The sequence below is a fragment of the Ptychodera flava genome, chromosome 1, assembly GCF_041260155.1.
Source record: "Ptychodera flava strain L36383 chromosome 1, AS_Pfla_20210202, whole genome shotgun sequence".
In the NCBI taxonomy this organism is placed as follows: Eukaryota; Metazoa; Hemichordata; class Enteropneusta; family Ptychoderidae; genus Ptychodera; species Ptychodera flava.
Window position 1 is genome coordinate 47,744,461 of NC_091928.1, and position 18,880 is coordinate 47,763,340.

Here is an 18,880-nt window from a genome sequence, read left to right on the forward strand (position 1 = left end):
ACTGCAGGAAATAAATGACCACAATTCTTTAATAAAAAGTACCACTTGGTGAATTTTATTTGAACTACATTCTCGATAGCACATGTTAAATCAAAAGGAAAGTTTGGCATCCACTATACTGTGTCTGTCTGACACACAATGACTGGCAAGTGAGCAAAATGTGGTAATGTACGTAGGTGGCATTCGATTCTGTACTTCACTTTCCAACTTGTACCAGACATCCCACTGTTGAGCAAGGAATTCCAACATGCCACAGGTTACATTATGTATGAATCAAGGCTGGTAGCCCTAACAAAAATGTCCAATAGAAAGCCTATAGGATCCCCTAGGAGTTAAAATTTGACAATGATATTGAAATTCTACATGACACACATGGGACTGTATCCATAATTACCATTAGAATTCCTCAAAGATGTCAGCTCCACCCAACTAGCTTCCTATCTTTTCCTGGGGGATATGTTTTATTAGGGCTAAAACAAACATAACACCTAGATAGCATTATGATATCTGGTGGCAAATGCTTGTTCTTTTGACATCATATTCAAGAGTTCGTAATACTGAATACAGTAAAATTCACTGACTCTTCCATTTGTGCATACTGCAAACGATACTGAATTCAAATTGCAATTAATTTATGAGCTGACTGCTGATAGATCGATGGCGTATCTGAATCAGTTGTGATTAAAATTTACCCACACCAGGCACATTTGAACACGCTCAACTCATAGCTCATTTCTAATTACAAGATGAGAAAATACTAGTAGCTCACTTATTATCACAAACATAAATGTATAGGTTTTCTCTGGTATTGTGTTCTGTAAAATTACCAATGGATTTGATGTGCTGTCACTTCTGTCCGTTTTTTCTGCCATAGATATTTCAGTTTTACACATTACAGCGTACATGATTACAATATTTTGACATGACGAAAAAAAATATAGCACATCTAGTCACTGTCTGATGCGTAACTTGCTGGAGAACCAGACCCAGGAGCTGGAGAACCAGACCCAGGAGCTGATTCATTATCTGATTGCTCATTGGCTGATGCCTGACCACCTGACTCGTTATCTGACTGCTCATTGGCTGAGCCCCCTGACCCTGACACGATTGACCCCGCTGATTCATTGTCTGACTGCTGATTGGCAGATTCATGTCCCGATCTTTCACTGCCGGATTCTCTTCCTGATCCCGACCCCTCATTGGCCGATTCCTCATCACCTGATTTTGGTGACCCCTCGTTGGCCGATTCTTGATCTGATGACCTCTTGGGACGTTCGTCATCACTGCCTCCTGACGAGCTTGAGCTGCTGATTCGTCGAACTCTGCCCTTCTTGGAACTGCCTTCTTTTTCACTCTCACTGGCACTGTGTAGAAGAGATGAAGTCAATCATAAGTTGAGTATCTTGTTGTGAAACAGATGAAAACAGGTCCACCAAAATATATACATCTGGATAATCTGTATTTCTGATTATTTAAATGTAAAAAATATCACGCAGAGCAAAGGACAGGTAAGTGTTAGCCTGGCATACTAGTATGTTGCACACCCAATGCCCTTTTTTAATTTTATTCGAGCCATCATCCAACAGGCAAACACCCAATCACAGGATGAGGTACCCACTACCCATTACCCACTGGAGAAATGAGGAGTAAATCGAGTTTAATACTCAACAGCACAACACTGTTGGAGAGATAAAGTCTCAAACTCACCATCCACCAAAAGGGAGTCTGTTACGCTGGACTTACCAGGTCACTAACTCATAATCCTCGACAGTGAGTCTGGTACCCTATCCACTTCCTCATGGTGCCTCCTCTATTTATGCAAGGACCCCTTATTTTACTGCACAGAGGGGGCCCAATCTCTCTCATAGTATGCAAAGCTTAAAATATTTTGTCTTGCGTCCTCGTCAAGGTAACTTGCATTTCGGGAGTGCTGTACAGCACATCTGACCAACGTGAGGAGGACATGGAATTATAAGTAACCAGAACCAGTGCAAAAACTCACGGATAAATACAACTCCAAAGTGTTCAAATTACCTTGCTTCTGCAATTTTAAGTCCTCCAGCATCGGAATCTGAGTCTTCACTGGATGAAATGATGGCCTTGGATTTGATTTTCTTTTGTAGTTTGGCCGGTAGGTTCTCTTCCTCCTCGGGAAGTTCAAATTCACTCTTGCGTTTCCTTTTGTCACCCTTCCTGCCCTTACCCCTGGGTTTTCGTTCTTTCTTCTCTTTGCGAGGCCTGCAGACCAATCAAAATTCAGGATGTTGTCATGGTATTCACAGTACATTAACCTGTACACCCCCAATTCCCTGTAAACAGGTCCACACTCACCATTGATAACAATGAGTTTGGGACAAACCACGATGGTGAAAGGGTTAAATAAAAGCTTTACTGGACTGTAATTTTTGAGGTATCTTTACAAGCTGAGCTGAGACTGTGATAAGAATGCACTCTACTGCCCTCATGGAACACAACGTAAATCAGACAGGTGTGTGGACATGCTGTACAGGCTTGATGTCTGCTTGAATGTGTTGCAGCCACAGCACCTGACACTGTAGATGTCATAGAGCTCCCTGTGCCTGGCAGCTCTACACCATTCATGACCCAATTCTACACAAGACTTGTACGTACTGGGTTTGAAAACATACACAGCATAAACATAGAAACTGTGGAGTCTAGTTTAACCATCTCTCACCCCTTAACTTCCCAAATAATGATCTGACTACCATAATGCTTAAGTTGAAACATGATACATGCCTGATAGTGGCTAGGTCAGATGAAAGCAAATCCTAGGTTTCATAGTTTGATCAAAACTTAATCAAAACAAAGAGTGTAAAAGAGAAACGCTTTTGGAGTGAGAAGAAAAGTCTGGATCAACAGCATTTGAAACTGATTTTTATTTTGAAAAGTAGGACAAATTAGTATAGATTTGAAAAAACAATATTCCTTATGACATTGCTACCTGACTATCAAAGTAAGGTTAGCTAAGCCACATGTATACACTAATGCATTATTGTCTTCAAATGAGAGGGAGTCCGTGTAGGTGTGGTAGCTAAGCCCTTTCATCCCCATTTCCAAGTACAGCGGTCCAAATATGCCTCTGAAAACGACAGGTTTACAGTAAAGCTCCACTTGTCAAGGGATGAGAAAGCTACCACTCTGAACCTACCGCTTCCTTCTCTCTTTGTCTTTTCCTTCCATCTTTCTCTTGCGTGGCCTGTCGGTGTCCACATCACTGTCGCTGCCATCGCTGTAAATTTCTTCATCCCTCTTACGCTAAAGGTGAGGAGAAATCAAATCTTGAGAAATGGCTAGCATTGCAAATTGAGGTATAAAATAAATTGCTTCCAGTGTTGAATGTACCACCACAAATACATCTGCTATATTCTTAGTTGTAGTATTTTCTTATCGGTGAGTCCACTTCATCTGTTACTGACTCCACTGGGTGAGACAGGGTTTTATGATAACATCTTTAAATCACCCTATCCGGGGAATAAATTTTGCTTCATGTTTGCTCAATAAAATGACTAATGTTAAACAACAGCAAAAGTTTTTTTTAAGTCTCCCTTTTTCACTAACAAAATAGTACTAGATCTCCGAGTACGTGCTGACTTTGAGATAATTTTCATTAATTGTACAGATGTCACAATGTCTACCCACGTTTCCCTGCATAGGAGTCAAACCTGGCAAAAAAGGGCTAAACAAAGAGAGTGAGCATGTAAACTCACAAAGATCTCCTGAAAAGCTATTGAAAGACACAAACTGTTTGACCTTATCATCATAATGATGTTGACACTTTCATCATAAAAATAGAACACTTTAGTAAACTGTCTATGTTCATTCTCTCCTCTATTTGTCCTTTTTCTTTCTCATTTGTTTCTTTGTGTGATGTTTCTTGCTCCTTACTTTTGTTTTTCAATTGATGCATTAAAAAATTTATAAAATAAAATGCAGAACAACAAAACACTGTCTTCACACTCTTCAAGACTCACCCTTCGTCTTCCGCCGCCTCTGCCCTTTTCTTCCTCAACATCTGGTAAAACCAAGGCCGCCTTGGTCTTCTCCACAAACTGCTGACGTTTCTCCAGCAGTTCCTGGGTCTGCTGTTCCCTCTGTTGTTCTTTGGCAAGCTGTGCAGTGATACAGACAGAATGTTGACAAGACGCCAACTTACTCTAACCAGCACAAACCACCAATATTCAACAATCTCCAGTCAAAGCCCGTTTTCTCTCTTTGTTTACATTTCCATGACAACACACCTGTGTGTGATAGTTCTGATTTTCATGTGAACTCACATGTCTTTTCACTCACACAGTTATCAAACCCTCTACATTTTAGCAATTACTCTGTGTACAAACTCTCAGTACCCCGGTCCTGTGAAACAGCTTACATTACAGTCATCAGTGGAAGGTCTCTGCTTCACTTGTCCTTCTTATCCAATCCATAATTTTCATCAGCTGATACACACCTGTTACTCTTGTGTAATATTTACATATTCCTCTGAAACAGTAGTTCAACAAACTTTATTACATGCCTCGATGTGAGTGCAAATCAGTGCATTGATTTGAATAAGAACATCTGGGGTGTTAGCGGGCCGGTGAATGATGTACTGACTGGTTTCCAGTGAAGCCCTACGACGTTTTTGATGTCAAAGTAGACGCTTAACCGCTAGATGTAAAATATCCATGCGCGCACTGCTATTTTGACTTTCGTTAAAATCTGTTTGATGCTGGTCAATAATGGTAAAATCGTTTGAAAATGGCCTGCTTGTAACTAAATGTCATATAGCATTAACTGTGAAGAGGCATGTAATAAAAATATTATTGCCTGAATACTTGGGTTTATGTGCCCACAGCAGGAGACAATTTGCCCTCCTGGCGTCGGGCAAATTGACACCTGCTCTCGGGCACATACACCCACCCATGTATTCAGGCAATAATATGTACTATAATTCCCAACAGGTAATGAAGCTGTATAAAGCTCACTGATATTCTGGATCTCTCAGCAGTTATATTTCTTGAATCAGAGAGTAATCTGTCCTCACCTTCTCTTCAAGCTGTTTCTTTCTCAATTCTTCCTTCTCAGCTTCTTGCTGTGCTCTGATGGCTCTCTCTTCTTCGTCTTGTCTGCGAGCCCTGGCAACGTGGTACTGAGCTTGGCTCAGCAAATCATTGCACTGCCTGTCAATTGAGAAAAACGAAATGGCAATGGAGATGATGAAATAAATCTGCTCCAATGCTCTCCTGTTTTAACAAAAGGACTGATGTAAGGAGACACGATTGTAGACCTGAAATTGTCTTCTGATGGAAATCTGTCATAACTTGTTATGCATCCTGACATCAAAGGTACACACGAGACACTTGACACAAATTCAATGATTGTCAATTTTGAATTTACATTGAAGAACTTGGCATTACTATTTGACATTCTATGTTATGCTGAATTTTTAATCTTAAAATAGCACCAATAACCACTATACAGGTATGAGGATCAGCCCACAACATGTCTCTATGCAAATACGCGCATGTCCTCTAATTTTCTTGCAAGAGTCAGAAGTTAGCCATATTGGATTAGATCACAAAACCAATTCACCTACACTGCAACTATGTGCTAGAGTATGTGAGAAAAGCCATTGACTTTTGGCCCAGACATAAGAAAGAGCCAAAAAGGTTTTTAAGACAAACAGAAATTCAACGTACCTTGCTTCAACGTTGGCTTGGTTCAAATCAAATTTCATCCGGTCTCCAACCTTACTGAGATGACTGAAATAGCGATGAGATGACTCCAGCTCCCCGACAGCATTGAGTACCGTTTTCAGGTTACTCTTCTCGTCTTTCAAGACGCCCATTGCCAGTTTTTGCATTACCAGAGAAACATTGTACAGAATCACAGTGTCGTTAGGCGCCACACGACGAGCCTGCAGGCATAAATTTCAGATAATTAGAAATATGAGTTGAAATTTGTATTAGCTAATGAGTTTATGTGATCTTGACTTTTGTTCATAATCTCTCCAATTAAATACATTGAGAGCATGAACAAATCCATTAATAGATTACGAATATGAATTCAAATACAGGATTAACCCTTTTCCTGCCGAGCGCCCTTGTCCGTTATTCTCCCAAGTCAGTAGAAAACCGCCCCATAATATGTGCCTGCAAAAGATTGGCTCTCCTGCATGTTATCCTGCCAGCCATTTTGGCAGAAATCGCCCATTTTCAGGGTAGTTTTAGCCGTACTTATACGTGTTAGACTTCGATAATTTCTACATGCCCGTAGACAGGGGAAGGAGCTCAAGGGTTGCTGCAGAAAAAAATTGAGGTCACCGGCTTTGTTTGCCCCTGGGAGTGCGTCATTTTATTGCCGTTTCATGTTTATTTTTTCGGAAATAAACTCCTTCAGTATTACGCACGTCCGCTAGGCACAAACATCACCTCACTCGTCTGTTAGTCAGAGGCCCTGAGGGTCGTGCTAGGGGTGCAGAAGCACCGTCAAACCTGTCCTGTTTCCCCAGGGTAGGGGCAATTGAATACGTACCTCCAACGACTTGGCAGTGTAGCACAAAAACTACGTTTTTGCCGTTGTATTAACGACATGGCTGAGCCATTGAAGCACAGCTTTACGTAGTTTTGCCAGCTCAGTTGGGAGTTGGCTTACGAGTGTTACCGTTCATTACTGACTTAATCGAGTGGTCCTCAGTCAGGTACGGGTTTGTACCGACATGGCTTGGGCTGCAGCTAACCAGTGATAACCAGTCACTACCCCCAAGTCTTCAGTTCACTTTTGCGATGCACGGGTGCAACGCAATATGCTTCCATTGTTCTAGCCATCGACGTGTCCACATGCTGGCAGCCATATTGTACTGCTAGCTGGTTTGCATAACAAAAGCAGTCCCTGCTAAATGCAGACGGTATCCCCGTACATGTAGCATATTGACCTCATGTGCCCTTTTGAATTCTCTGTACGCAAACAGCGTACGTAGTTACCAATGCATCGGCAAGAGGATACGTTTGCCTGCAAACCAGAGCCAGTACTTCGGACGGTGGAATAAATAAAAAATCCAAAGCTACGTCCATTGAATGGCACGGCCAAGGCAGTGAAGGACGTTGCCTGGCTTGAACTTGCAGAGCTGAAGCCCAGCTTAGTACGTCGGACACCAGTTTGTAATGGTATTTCCGAGTCGTTCATATCCGTTCCATGGGAGGAACAAGTCGAGCCGTCCCGTCAAAAATACGTTCTCATTTTCAGTCACGCACAGCTGAATAAGTGACTTTCGTCTCGCACCATCGGCATATCTGCCAAGTCGTTTGCAAGAGGTAGCCTTCTAGATTAGCATTGCCGAGTTGGTCAAGTTCGGCAGCAATCTGTATAGTGCCAGGCAGCCAAGTACGTCCAACTCCGCCAGAAAACGTCACCATGCTATCCTGCCAAGTCCACTAAAAAGCGGTAAAAAAAACCCAGCCCCCTCGGGTGTGGGGGACTGGCGGACAGGTTTCTGCACCTTTCCCTGTCCTTGGACTCCCTGTGAACCCATTTCGAGAGCAAACGCCGTTCCTCGCCCAAAACCTGTCCTCGAACGACCCCTAGCGTGAGCAAGAGTTTGCTACACGTAGTTCCGTCGACTAGGCAGGAAAGGGGGTACCAAAAAGGAGCCCGATTTCCACCGCCTTAACGGCCGTGGCTGCTCAGCTTCTAGCTACACCGAATTTCAAGCGGATTTTCACCGACTTGGCAGGAAAAGGGTTAAGTAACATACAATGCAGTGAAAGTTTCGCGATAATGGAAATTAAAAAGAAATCAGGAAAAGAGCCATGCAGTTTGATATTTACAAAATGTTGACACCAGTTTGAATAAATGGAACAGAAATTGTTTGACGGGTGTCTTTTTCAATCAAGGTATCTGCATGAAATCCTTGGACCAGTGTTTGCATTCAGATTGTGGAGGTGATGTCTGCCCCGTTTTGATGAAATCTGTACAATAACATGACATGTTATACAGAAACACATATGCATAAAGACTCGATCTTAGTATTACACTGTCTTAACTTTCTCACTCTGTTAACCCTTTGAACCCGGCTCGGAAAAAGATGTCCGTATGATGTCATAGGTCACCAGGGGGTCAGGGTGCAAAGGGTTATGACACAGAGAGACGGCAGAGGGAAAGGGTGCCGTGTTCTTACCTTTAGTAGTACTTTCTTACATTCCATTAACTTGCCAGCTCTGAAGTACGCTCTGGCCAGATACAACATGACTTCTGTGTTGTGGTATTTGTAGAACTTTTTCAGAGCATTCTCATACTGGAAGAGAAGAGTCAATCATGAACACTTTATACAAAGTTATTTTAATGGTGGAGGCAACCAGTGGTTCTACATTCACTGTTTGTTGTCATCACAAGAAATATGTCTGAATAACAACTAGGACACGTCGTAAATGAGTGAACCAGTATTGGCTACCTTCATACTGAACCAACCCTGATAGATTTTGAAACATGACTGTCTAAATTTATTACATCACATTAAGCACATTTTACATGAATAATCACGATCTATTGGACAAAATCTAATGAAGAAATTTGAATTTTTTGACATCCTCTTACCATTTGGATAGCACTGATGTACTGCTTCTGTTCAACGTAGATATGGGCCAGGTTTAGCCAGACATCACACATATCAGCTGTAGCTTCTCTCACCTACAGGTAGACACGAAATAATTTGAGACACATGCTAGTTTTGTGTTGAACTGATATTCAACATGATGACTTGGAGTGTAAAATTCTTGTACCAAATGCAAGTAACAAGTCGAGGAAAAAAACACAGGTCACAAATCATGGTGTTAAATTTTTTTTCCATATGGAGGCAATTTGTCATGGATGGATGGCCAGAGAAGGGATAAATTCACAATAGAAATGAAACATTTGGATCAATATATTATTAAATTTTTATGCAAAATCCCTAGCAAAAATGAATATTATTTGTTCACACTGGAACAATTAATGAAAGTAGAATGTAACTGTGTCATGTGACTGTGTTAGGCCAAAGGTGAAATTTATGTGGTGTAGTTCAATCAATGTCTAAAATGTTCCTACCATACTTTTTTGTTTTTTATTACACTGTACCTGTGAGAAGACATCTCTGGATTCCCTGACAAATCCTTTCTGTGCCAGAACACATCCAATGCCATTGGCAGCGTATAAATTCTTTCCATCATTCCGTAACACCTGCTTGTACATGGCAAGGGCCCTGTCTTGATGCCTCTTTTCCTGTGAGTATAAAATGAGTTAAACAAATCGATGAAATCAGTCAATGGATAAGTAGCATACATGTCAACCTAGTCTTGCCAGAAATAAGGGTATGATATGAATATGTGCATTGTAGTGAGATGTAACATGACTTCACACCACTTTCCTGTACATGTCCTCACATGACACTGGCTCTGTTCAAGTGTCAAGCTAACTACTTTTATTATTAAGTGTACACAGCGCACACTGTATTTATGAATTTTTACATCTACTAAGACTGTCTGTTGTTTGTGTCTAACGACAAGGTGTGCTACATTTTTGTTGAATGCCACACTCGTGCTGAACCTAAGTATGGCAAAGTGACGGAGTAGAATCTAATATCAAACCCAAGACACATTTAACCTGTTCACCCCCAAATGCCCTCTAACAGGTCCACACTCACTATTGATGACTATGAGTTTGGGCCAAACCATTGTGGCAAAGGAGTTGATTCTGTACTTTTATGACAAGGTACAGTACCAACCTTTTCCTTGTCTCTTGTTGGCTGGTACAGAGTCTGTAACCACACATTACCCAGAGCCAACAGGGAATACGCATCACTCGATGTAGCTGGCTGTTTCAAGATTCTTTCAAACTTCTTCTGCCCAGGTCCCCATTCCTGCTTAGCCAGATGGAGATTGCCGATCAAGGACCAGGCATCTGGATGATCCTGAAGCAAAGATGTAGTAATTGTTGAAAAAATTAAAAGTATTCGATGGACTTGCTAGAATTTAGACAATGCCCATAAGCAGCACTGACAATGTAATTTTCTGGTATGGCATTATCACAAAAGCCTAGTTGCACCAACGGACAGCTTGAGCAAATTGTTGAGGCTTTCAATTTTGCAGCCAATACTACCTTCATTGTTAAAACAAACACAAATCGAAAATTATTGGGCTGTCAGTTCAAATTTACTTAACAGCGTCACCTGATTTCTGGAAAGTGCTCATGTACATTGTGAAATTGAACACAACTGAGTGTCTACAAAATGTTGAATAGGGTATGAAAAGCTACAAATTATTTGAAACCTAAATAGACGGCTGGCTAGTTTGCTTCCTTATCACACCTCCAGAGGGCAGTCTAAAGATTCTCCAAAGGTTTCCCTGGACTTTTTTGCGCTATAATGACGTACATGTACTCCATACAGTGACAGTTTGTGATATGATATCATAAGTGAGATCATACTGAATTTAGAAAACACTGGAAGTGACCATCACTCCAAATTACCTGATTAAGCTGTAGTGCTTCTTTGAACCAATCAGAAGCCTCATAGATTTGACCTCTGTCCCTGGCCATGCATCCTAGTCTCAGATAACCTACAAATACAAGACGATGGCACAAGTTATGAATAAATGAGTCTAACAGTTGATGTATCTTACTTAATACACAAACCATATAATCTGAAATATGAATGTCAAGACAGACGCTTAATTGAAACATTTACAGTGTTTCAATCTACGGAAAATTCAAACTTTCTAAAGCAACATGTGTTTTTCACGGGGACAGAATAATAACAAGACTTCCTGTGATTTTTTTTCTGGCAACAAAGTACTTGAATATTAGATTATTTTAACACATACTTCTGTTTTTTTAAACAGAAAAGACTAGACTCTCTCATATAAGCTGTCATTTTATGTCACAAAATAATATTTCTAAAACACCAAAACTGACATTTACAAAACTTTATATGGAGTAAAAAGAATATACAAAGATCAATAAAGCAACATATATTCGGAAAATATCAGTGTACAGCAATACTCACAATCAACATAGTTGGGATGTTCTCTAAGGACATTCTTGTAGAGTCTCTCTGCCTTATCAAATGCATATGTCGCCTCGTGAAGTCTTGCCAGGTTGTAAGACGTTGTAACAGAGATGGCGCTGTAATACGTCTCATCATGCTGTGCCTCGTTCTTGGATCTCTCCAGGGCAGCTTCGTAGTACCTCCTGGCTTCTTTGAGGTTTCCCAGTCTGAAATGCAGGGCCCCTACGTTGTTCAGAATCTCAGGAGGCACATCAGCTTGGACTTTCTCTTTGAGGATTCTGGTGGCAGTACCGTAGGCAGAGAGTGCACCCTGGGTGGATCAGAAACACAGGCAGTAGATAATCACTAGGATTTTCTTGAAGATAGTTCAGAAAGGAGATTGCGGACACAAACCTTTTGAATACTTGCCGCTTGCCTCTAGTCTATGTATCATGCGTGCACCCCTAGGCTAATCCTAATGTTATCAACTCCCTAGGTTTTCGTTCATTAACATGCAATGCTTTCCACATCCACTGATTTTGCATCTTGCCAGTTAAATCTAAATATCATAAAAGTTCTCTGAATAAGGTCAACTGAGTAACATTCAATACTGGCTCACAATAACTGATGTGATATTACACTTGTGTTTTTACTAAATGCCAACATGTTGATTTTACCAAGTCACTTCTTGTCAACTTCAGGAAAGCTAAAACCCCAGAGAGTGTCTTTTATTATCTCCAAGGACTTGTCACCCCTTGGTATCTGTAAACATTGTTATAAGTTACACATTTGGTAAGAGATGTCTTACAAAGGAAAGAAATCAACTATAATAATACAAATAGGTATGTGTCAATAAAGACAAATATTGAGAAACAATATCTATCATAAATTAGGGACTGCATCAAACCATACATGAACACAGCCAAAACTCAAAACACACAACAGACCTACAGTATACCCATTTTACATTGATGAGACCCAAAGCAAACTGATACAAGCCAACAGCACGCACACATATTTACCAAAAGATCCAATACGAACCCTTCATACATTGATAAAACCAATGAAATACGTTGACAGGAACCCATTATATACCACTGTACTGTGTGAATCTAAAGAAATCTCACCTGTACATCACTTTGTTCAAGTATCTGTGCTAACTCAATCCAGGCTTCTACATCATCAGGGAACTGTTCTACGACCTTCTGTAGGTGACCTTTAGCGATTTCTCTCTTCTCCTGGTCTGGTGAGCTTGCATACAGAGATCCAAGAATCTTCATGGTTTCGTAGTTCCCTGGCTGTGACTTCAAAACTTTCTCAAAACACTGAGCCGCCTGTAAAGACATGTGTGGCCATCCTTATCGTACATTCTCTGGGGTGTTGATTCCAACACTTGGCTTACAGTACATTATTAGAGGGGAGTAATGGGATATTGCTATGGCAAAGTGACACTAGCTATTAGTATTGAAAATATTTTGCCAAGGTAAATGTAAATGATGTTGGAACCCTGGTACCCTTCCTTTCTGCTGATCTCTAATGTAAATGCATCAATATTCAGAAGTAAACCCTGGTAAATTTACCTGAGTACTGGCCTTCAAAGAATCACTGTATTTCTGAGCAAAATCAGTGTTTTTGTTAGCAGGTCACATTGTAGGCTGCAACAATGTATTTGATTTGAATCATATAAATCCTTTCACATTTGGGGTAAAATTTGAACATTTACATGAAGTGTCATTTTGGAATACCATGGACACATTGCAGGAACCAGTCAAGCCATTTTCACCAAAATACTCACATTTTCGGTGTCTCCTCTGTAAATGTACATCTGTCCAAGTCCAAAGAATGGCAGTACAAACTGTGACGATGCAAACTGTGTGGCTTGGTAGTAGTATTGGAATGCTTGGTCATAATCACCCTGCACGAAAGAAATTACACAGAATGAAATTCAAAAGTTGTATTCAACCTTTGATTACCAACATTTTCAAGCTATGATCTTGTTTTACCTTTTCCCTTCTATCTGATGACATAACCAGCCGATAAAATGTGACAGAAGTGCATAGCATATAACTATCAGGGTAATATATTCTACATATTGCCTTCCCCGTACATGACATGATCTGGCAAATTGATAAACTGTGATACAAATGCACATAGTAGCTATCTGGGCAGTATAATAATTCTGTATATTGCCTACCTGTACATGGAACGACCTGGCCAGCTGATAACAACTCTCTGCTTGGATGGCTTCATTCTCAGTGCCATGGAAGGCATGCAGAGCCAAGTGCTGCACCTTACTATAGTCCTGTATGAGCAGAATAAAAATCATGAAATCATGTTCTTGCAATACAGACTTTGGTAACTTAAAGGTATACAGTCATCTGTGATCTAAATATGCCCATATATGGTAAAAGGGGCGTTCTTTGGTATTCAAAATGCCCATGTGAGGTGCTATTTTTAAAAAGTGGCCACCTGCTTAAAATCTGTGATTGGTTAGATTTTCTCTTTCCATGGTAACTGTGGCAAAATTGGAACAGGTGACAGTTAAACCTTCAACTGATATTCAACAGTTAGAATAAGATTACGGTGATGAGTAACCATATGCTACAGATTCTGATGCACAAACAATGACATTGTTCCCATAACTTCTATTGGTGTGACTCCTATTGAAAAGAAACTTCACAAAATCTACTGAGTTTCTTAACTATACAAATATACTACCATATTACATATGGCATGGGAGCATAAAAATCAAAGGTTTTGATGGCGGCGACGGCACAATTGAACATGTTTCAAATTGTTTCAAAATGGCATCAGAGCCATATCTCTGTCCATGTCACCTCTTAAAGTTCACCTTCTGAGTTGTAAAGTCAAGCCTTGAAGTTGGCTGTAGGCAGTTCAGTGACTATGTATATACAATTGTATTCTCTTTCTTACCTTTTTGAAAAAGAAATGATTTGCCAGGTGGTTGAGTACCATGGGATTGCTGGAGTCAATGGTGTAGGCTTTAGACAGTAACTGCACACCTTTCTTGATGTCTGGGTCCTTACTGTTCAGTTCCAGGATGGCCAAGCCTACGATCGCTCCTACACACATCGGGTCCAACATAAGCGCCCTCTCAAATGCCAGTCTGGCTTTGTCTGGTTTGCCGAGCTTCACAAAGCAGTGGCCCATACCAAGCCGTACAGCAGCTGAAAAGATAAAAGATAGAATACTTAATCTCTGATCCCTTACATCCCCATTTTAGTGCATAATGGTCTTCCAAGCATACTGAAGACAGTGGGAATGTACCACGGTCTGTCGGTTAAGGGGAAAAATTTGTTTTGTCAGGTAAGTAAGATTGTTACCATCACGGCTGTTATCCTGCACAAGAGTTCAGCTCTGCAAATTAAATTACAACCTGCATTATATCAAACTTGGAAGCACAATGATTGAAATGTTTGTTTCAATGTTATGAACAACCAGTTCAACCTTTTAAAATTCCTCTCCCTGTCTTAATTTCCTGATGTAGACAGTGGCATTCTACCATAACGTAGAAATGAACTGGCACACAGAAATAGTATAAGGGGAAATAAATAATGATTTGACATACTCCTTGATAAAAGATTGTTGTCAGCCTGTATGGCTGTAGCATGAAAAAGAACAAAGTATTAGCAAATCACTGATTGCTGACTCATTCCTGGGCACTCAGGATAGTTTACCTTATATTGTAACAATTTCGTACCTCTACACAGAAAACCAAAGTTGCTGATGACCCCAAAGGCTCAATGGTAAACCATGGAATAGATAGACCTACCTGGGCAGTTTGGATTTGTCCTAAGAGCTTTCTTGTAGTACGCCAATGCACCGCGGAAATCCTTCTTGTTGAATGAAATACATGCCTTTCCTGTAAATAAAATGACAAAGAACGAATCAGAAAATGTACCGACTTCAGTGAGTACATGTATATTCACATTCATTTATAAGCAGAGTATTGAATAGTCAGAAATATGGAAAGAACAAAACAAAGCCAGGTTAACTCTGGGTAGTTTCAATTTGAAGTTGTACAAAGCACAATTGTCAGGAGTCAATCTAACAGTTATGTTCAGTGTACCAAAAATTTTCTAAGTCAGAGAGAACATCTTTTGATGTTCCAGTGTTTTCATATGGACTTTTGTCTAATTTGGAGAGAAAAATGGTATAATTGTTTCTCAGTTGCACATTAGTCTCGAGTTCAAATGGTTAAATACACTTCCAACAATCTACTTATTAGTTGAAGTACAAGGTTTTGATGGTGCCTGCCATAACACAATGGAGAGACTCATGACTAGCGCCCTCATACTGTGCAATTTGGGGAGCCTGGCTTACTAAAAAAGTACTCACCAAGCAATGACGGGATATTATTTGGTGACTGGTTGAGCACAAAGTTAAATTGTGCGTCTGCCTGGTCCATCTTGTCACCTTCAAAGAGACAGAAACAGGCACGCCCCAAAAGATGGTTCTGTTTGAAGGAACGAAATTTATGCAACGGCATCAGTAAAGAAATTAACCATATGCTATTTTTCTGTACTTGGTATTCATAAGCTCTTTCTGATAGATGTATATCTTTCAATCAATGTGATAGTGTAAGTTATCCTTGTTTTTGATCAAACAAATACATCTGTGTTAATGCATGACCAAAGTCAGATTCTACACCGTAACCTGGTATTGTCCACTACATGCAGAAATGTTGTATTGCTGGTAAATTATACCCTTCTGTATCACTGATGCTGTGATGCTAACAGCTGGGCTAGCTTTGTATCCTTATTGATCCAGTCACATTTTCTTGAACATCTATCCTGTGCCCATACTGTAACATCTCTAAACATACAAAAACTTCAACTGACAATTGTATGTGTAGTTTTGATGATTTGAAAACTGCAGAGCAACATTCAGGCCATAACTGGGTGTTAAAACTTAACAAATCAAAATTGTCGGACGATGCTGTGATCTGCAAGCTCATAGAAAATACTTTCTACTAAAGTTAGCCAGGTCATTTAGAACTGCAGCTTCTCAGGATATACACCATCAGTCACAGGGAATGGCATTGAAAGTCTAGCGTAAAATAGCTCACCTGATCATACATAATAATCTTATCAGCCATGGTGTAAAGCAAGGTAGCCTGGGTAAACAACTCCTTTTTGCCATCTTTGTTTTTCTCTTTCCTGGCCTGCTGGACATAGTAGGCAGCCAGGGTGTCCAAAGACGTCATCTGATCTTTCTCATTGTCTTTGTAGTCCAGGTTGGCATCAGTGCGAGATGCTTCCAAGATCTTGACAAAGTCCTCAGGATTGCCCTGTTTGTAGTACTCCAACTGGAGATGGAACACAGAACAGATGTTACCAAGATTTATCATCAAGTGGTATAAATGGCATTATTGAAAATTTGTTGATCTGAAGGTGATTTCTTTTGCGGATGAAAGGGAGTTTCCTGCTTGTGTGCTGTATTCAATTTAGTACGGGAGTAAATTTCATCTGAATATACATCACTTGCAATCCCTGCTGACTGAGACATTATTAATCATATTAATATTATCATTAGATATAATGTTGTTTCACACCGATGGCAGTGTACCCTGGAAATTACCCAAAAGGCCACAAATTCACCAACACACGAACTAGACTTACAGTAATGACTTTCATATTTTGTTGAGGACTACATTTTGTTAATACCGCCAAGCACAAACATAACTACATGATGTTGTTGTAGACAATTGTGAAGAATTATTAGAATTGTGTACCAGGTATATCAAATATTATGTATGGGAAGAGCAAGCACATTGACTTAACTAATGACTGACACAGTTTGGATGAGTATATGTAAATTTTCACGCAGTGTCATGTACAAAATAAACTTTACTCACAGCAAGGGTGATCCATATGTGTAGAGGTGCATTTTCCTGCTTCAAGATATTAAGCACTTCATCCCCTTCTGGAATCTGATCAAGGTCCAACTCAATGACCTGTGGAATATCACAGTGTCAGTTGAAATGAATTTAACATAAACTTGTTATTACCATACTTACATTTATGTCATAATTTGTGAAATGGATAGAAAAATGTAGTGAGAAGATAATTCTTCTGTAAAGTAACATTGGTGCATATTTTGTAATGTAAGTACCACAATTCAGGTAGACACGACTTGAAGTGCAGTCAAATTCATGTGCTTAGACAGTGATACAGAGCATGGGTACAATGCATATTTCTAAATTCTAGACCTGCAGATGTACATGTAGCTGCAAAATTGTAGCTCTACGGTGAGGCGGTCGGTGAGTTTTGGTTTTTGCGACATCGCTCACCAGTAGAGCTACAATGCCGAAGGCCCTAAAGCATACAAAATAAGCACGCTGCACATGGCACAGCATTTTGATGTAAAATCCCATATATTTACTGCATATGGTCATACTGATTTATCACTACTGAAGATTAAACACTATACTACACTAGCATTGTCGTGTATGGGGTTTGGTATTTGTTCAAATAGGTCGATCGCGTTCCAAAAACATTTCTTGGAGCCGCCATTACCAACTTCCGGTAATGGCGGCTCCCAGAAACACGCTCAATGTTTATGGAACGCGATCGACGTGTCTGTGCTAATACCAAACCCCATAAACGACAAGGTTAGTGTAGTATAGTGTTTAGTCTTCAGTAGTGATAAATCGGTACGACCAAATGCAGTAAATATGTGGGATTTTACATGAAAATGCCGCGCCATGTGTGGCGCGCTTATTTTGTATGCTACAGGGCCTTCGGCATTGTAGCTCAACTGGTGAGCGAGGTCGCAAAAACCAAAACTCACCGACAGCCTCACCGCAGAGCTACAATTTTGCAGCTAATGTACATGTTGACATCAAACCGCAGTGCCTCCTACAAAAAAAGCCATTCCAAAAGTATTGGTCGAGTTCCTGATTTCGTGTAAAATTACCATTTACATGTCATATAATGTACCTCTGACAGAGGTCGTAAAGTATATGCAACCACATCATGAAGTAACAGATATGTTTTATTTACCCACGCATGGTACAACGTATGTATCACAATCAATCACACACAAGTACAAAGTTGCATTATTTGACTGGGCAAAATTGCAACAACACGCTATGCGCACAGGGAGTATAGATTATGAGAGGTTGGGGGGTAAACATGCAGAATACGCGGCAAATAACACGGGTTTGGCTATCACGGAAATCGAAACAATGCAAAAGTTTGAAATGGTAAGGCATGGCGCAAAAGCAGTGTTTTTGCAGAAGTCGTAGCTGTCGATGAGGGGCATGGAACTTGGAAGCATATCAATCTTCGAAGGCTTGGGCAGGTTCATATGTTCGGGATGCTGGTGAACATTAGAAAACAACATTCACCTTGGACGTTTTGATGTCCATGCAAAAGATCAAAGTTACACAGACATGTTGTTTACAAGCCAAATGTGACATACGCACGGACGCGGACGATGGCAATGTACGACCTAAGAAGGGCTTCCTGCGATGCACTGAAAAAGTAAATTCACAAGATACGAATCAGAAGATAAACTTGCTACCTTAAGATACAATCGCAATGAAAATATTTGGGCAATGTGTTAACTTTGGACAAATAACACGAATTTTACCTCGTCAGTGTCCCGGAGTGGAATTTCAACAGTGGCCGCCATTTTGGAAGAATAGCAGTGAAAACATTAAATTGTTTTAAGTCACATTATTCGTACGTTGATTAACTATAAAAAAATATTTTTCTGGTAAAGACAAATGGGTAAAATATCCTAAATATCACCAGAATTATTTAAAGTATTATAAAGTTGGCAATTGGACATAAACGTCAGTTTACATGATAATGTAGAATTATTTATTAGAAAATC

At 40.1% G+C, this 18,880-nt stretch overlaps 1 protein-coding gene across 1 annotated transcript; it reads right to left on the reverse strand.

Annotated features, from left to right (window-relative positions):
* Positions 1-24: 24 nt before the first annotated feature.
* On the reverse strand, positions 25-18,737 carry LOC139139655 (RNA polymerase-associated protein CTR9 homolog). The gene is made up of 21 exons (XM_070708526.1): positions 18,635-18,737; positions 16,896-16,994; positions 16,107-16,346; positions 15,377-15,494; positions 14,811-14,900; positions 13,952-14,205; positions 13,212-13,319; positions 12,813-12,932; positions 12,145-12,351; positions 11,036-11,348; positions 10,501-10,589; positions 9,758-9,943; positions 9,112-9,255; positions 8,593-8,685; positions 8,177-8,293; positions 5,700-5,917; positions 5,045-5,180; positions 3,993-4,130; positions 3,170-3,276; positions 2,035-2,238; positions 25-1,364 (listed from the first exon to the last, which is right to left on the reverse strand). The coding sequence occupies exons 1-21, from the start codon at positions 18,674-18,676 to the stop codon at positions 947-949; spliced, it is 3,441 nt and encodes a 1,146-aa protein (XP_070564627.1). The 5' UTR covers positions 18,677-18,737; the 3' UTR covers positions 25-946.
* Positions 18,738-18,880: the final 143 nt, after the last annotated feature.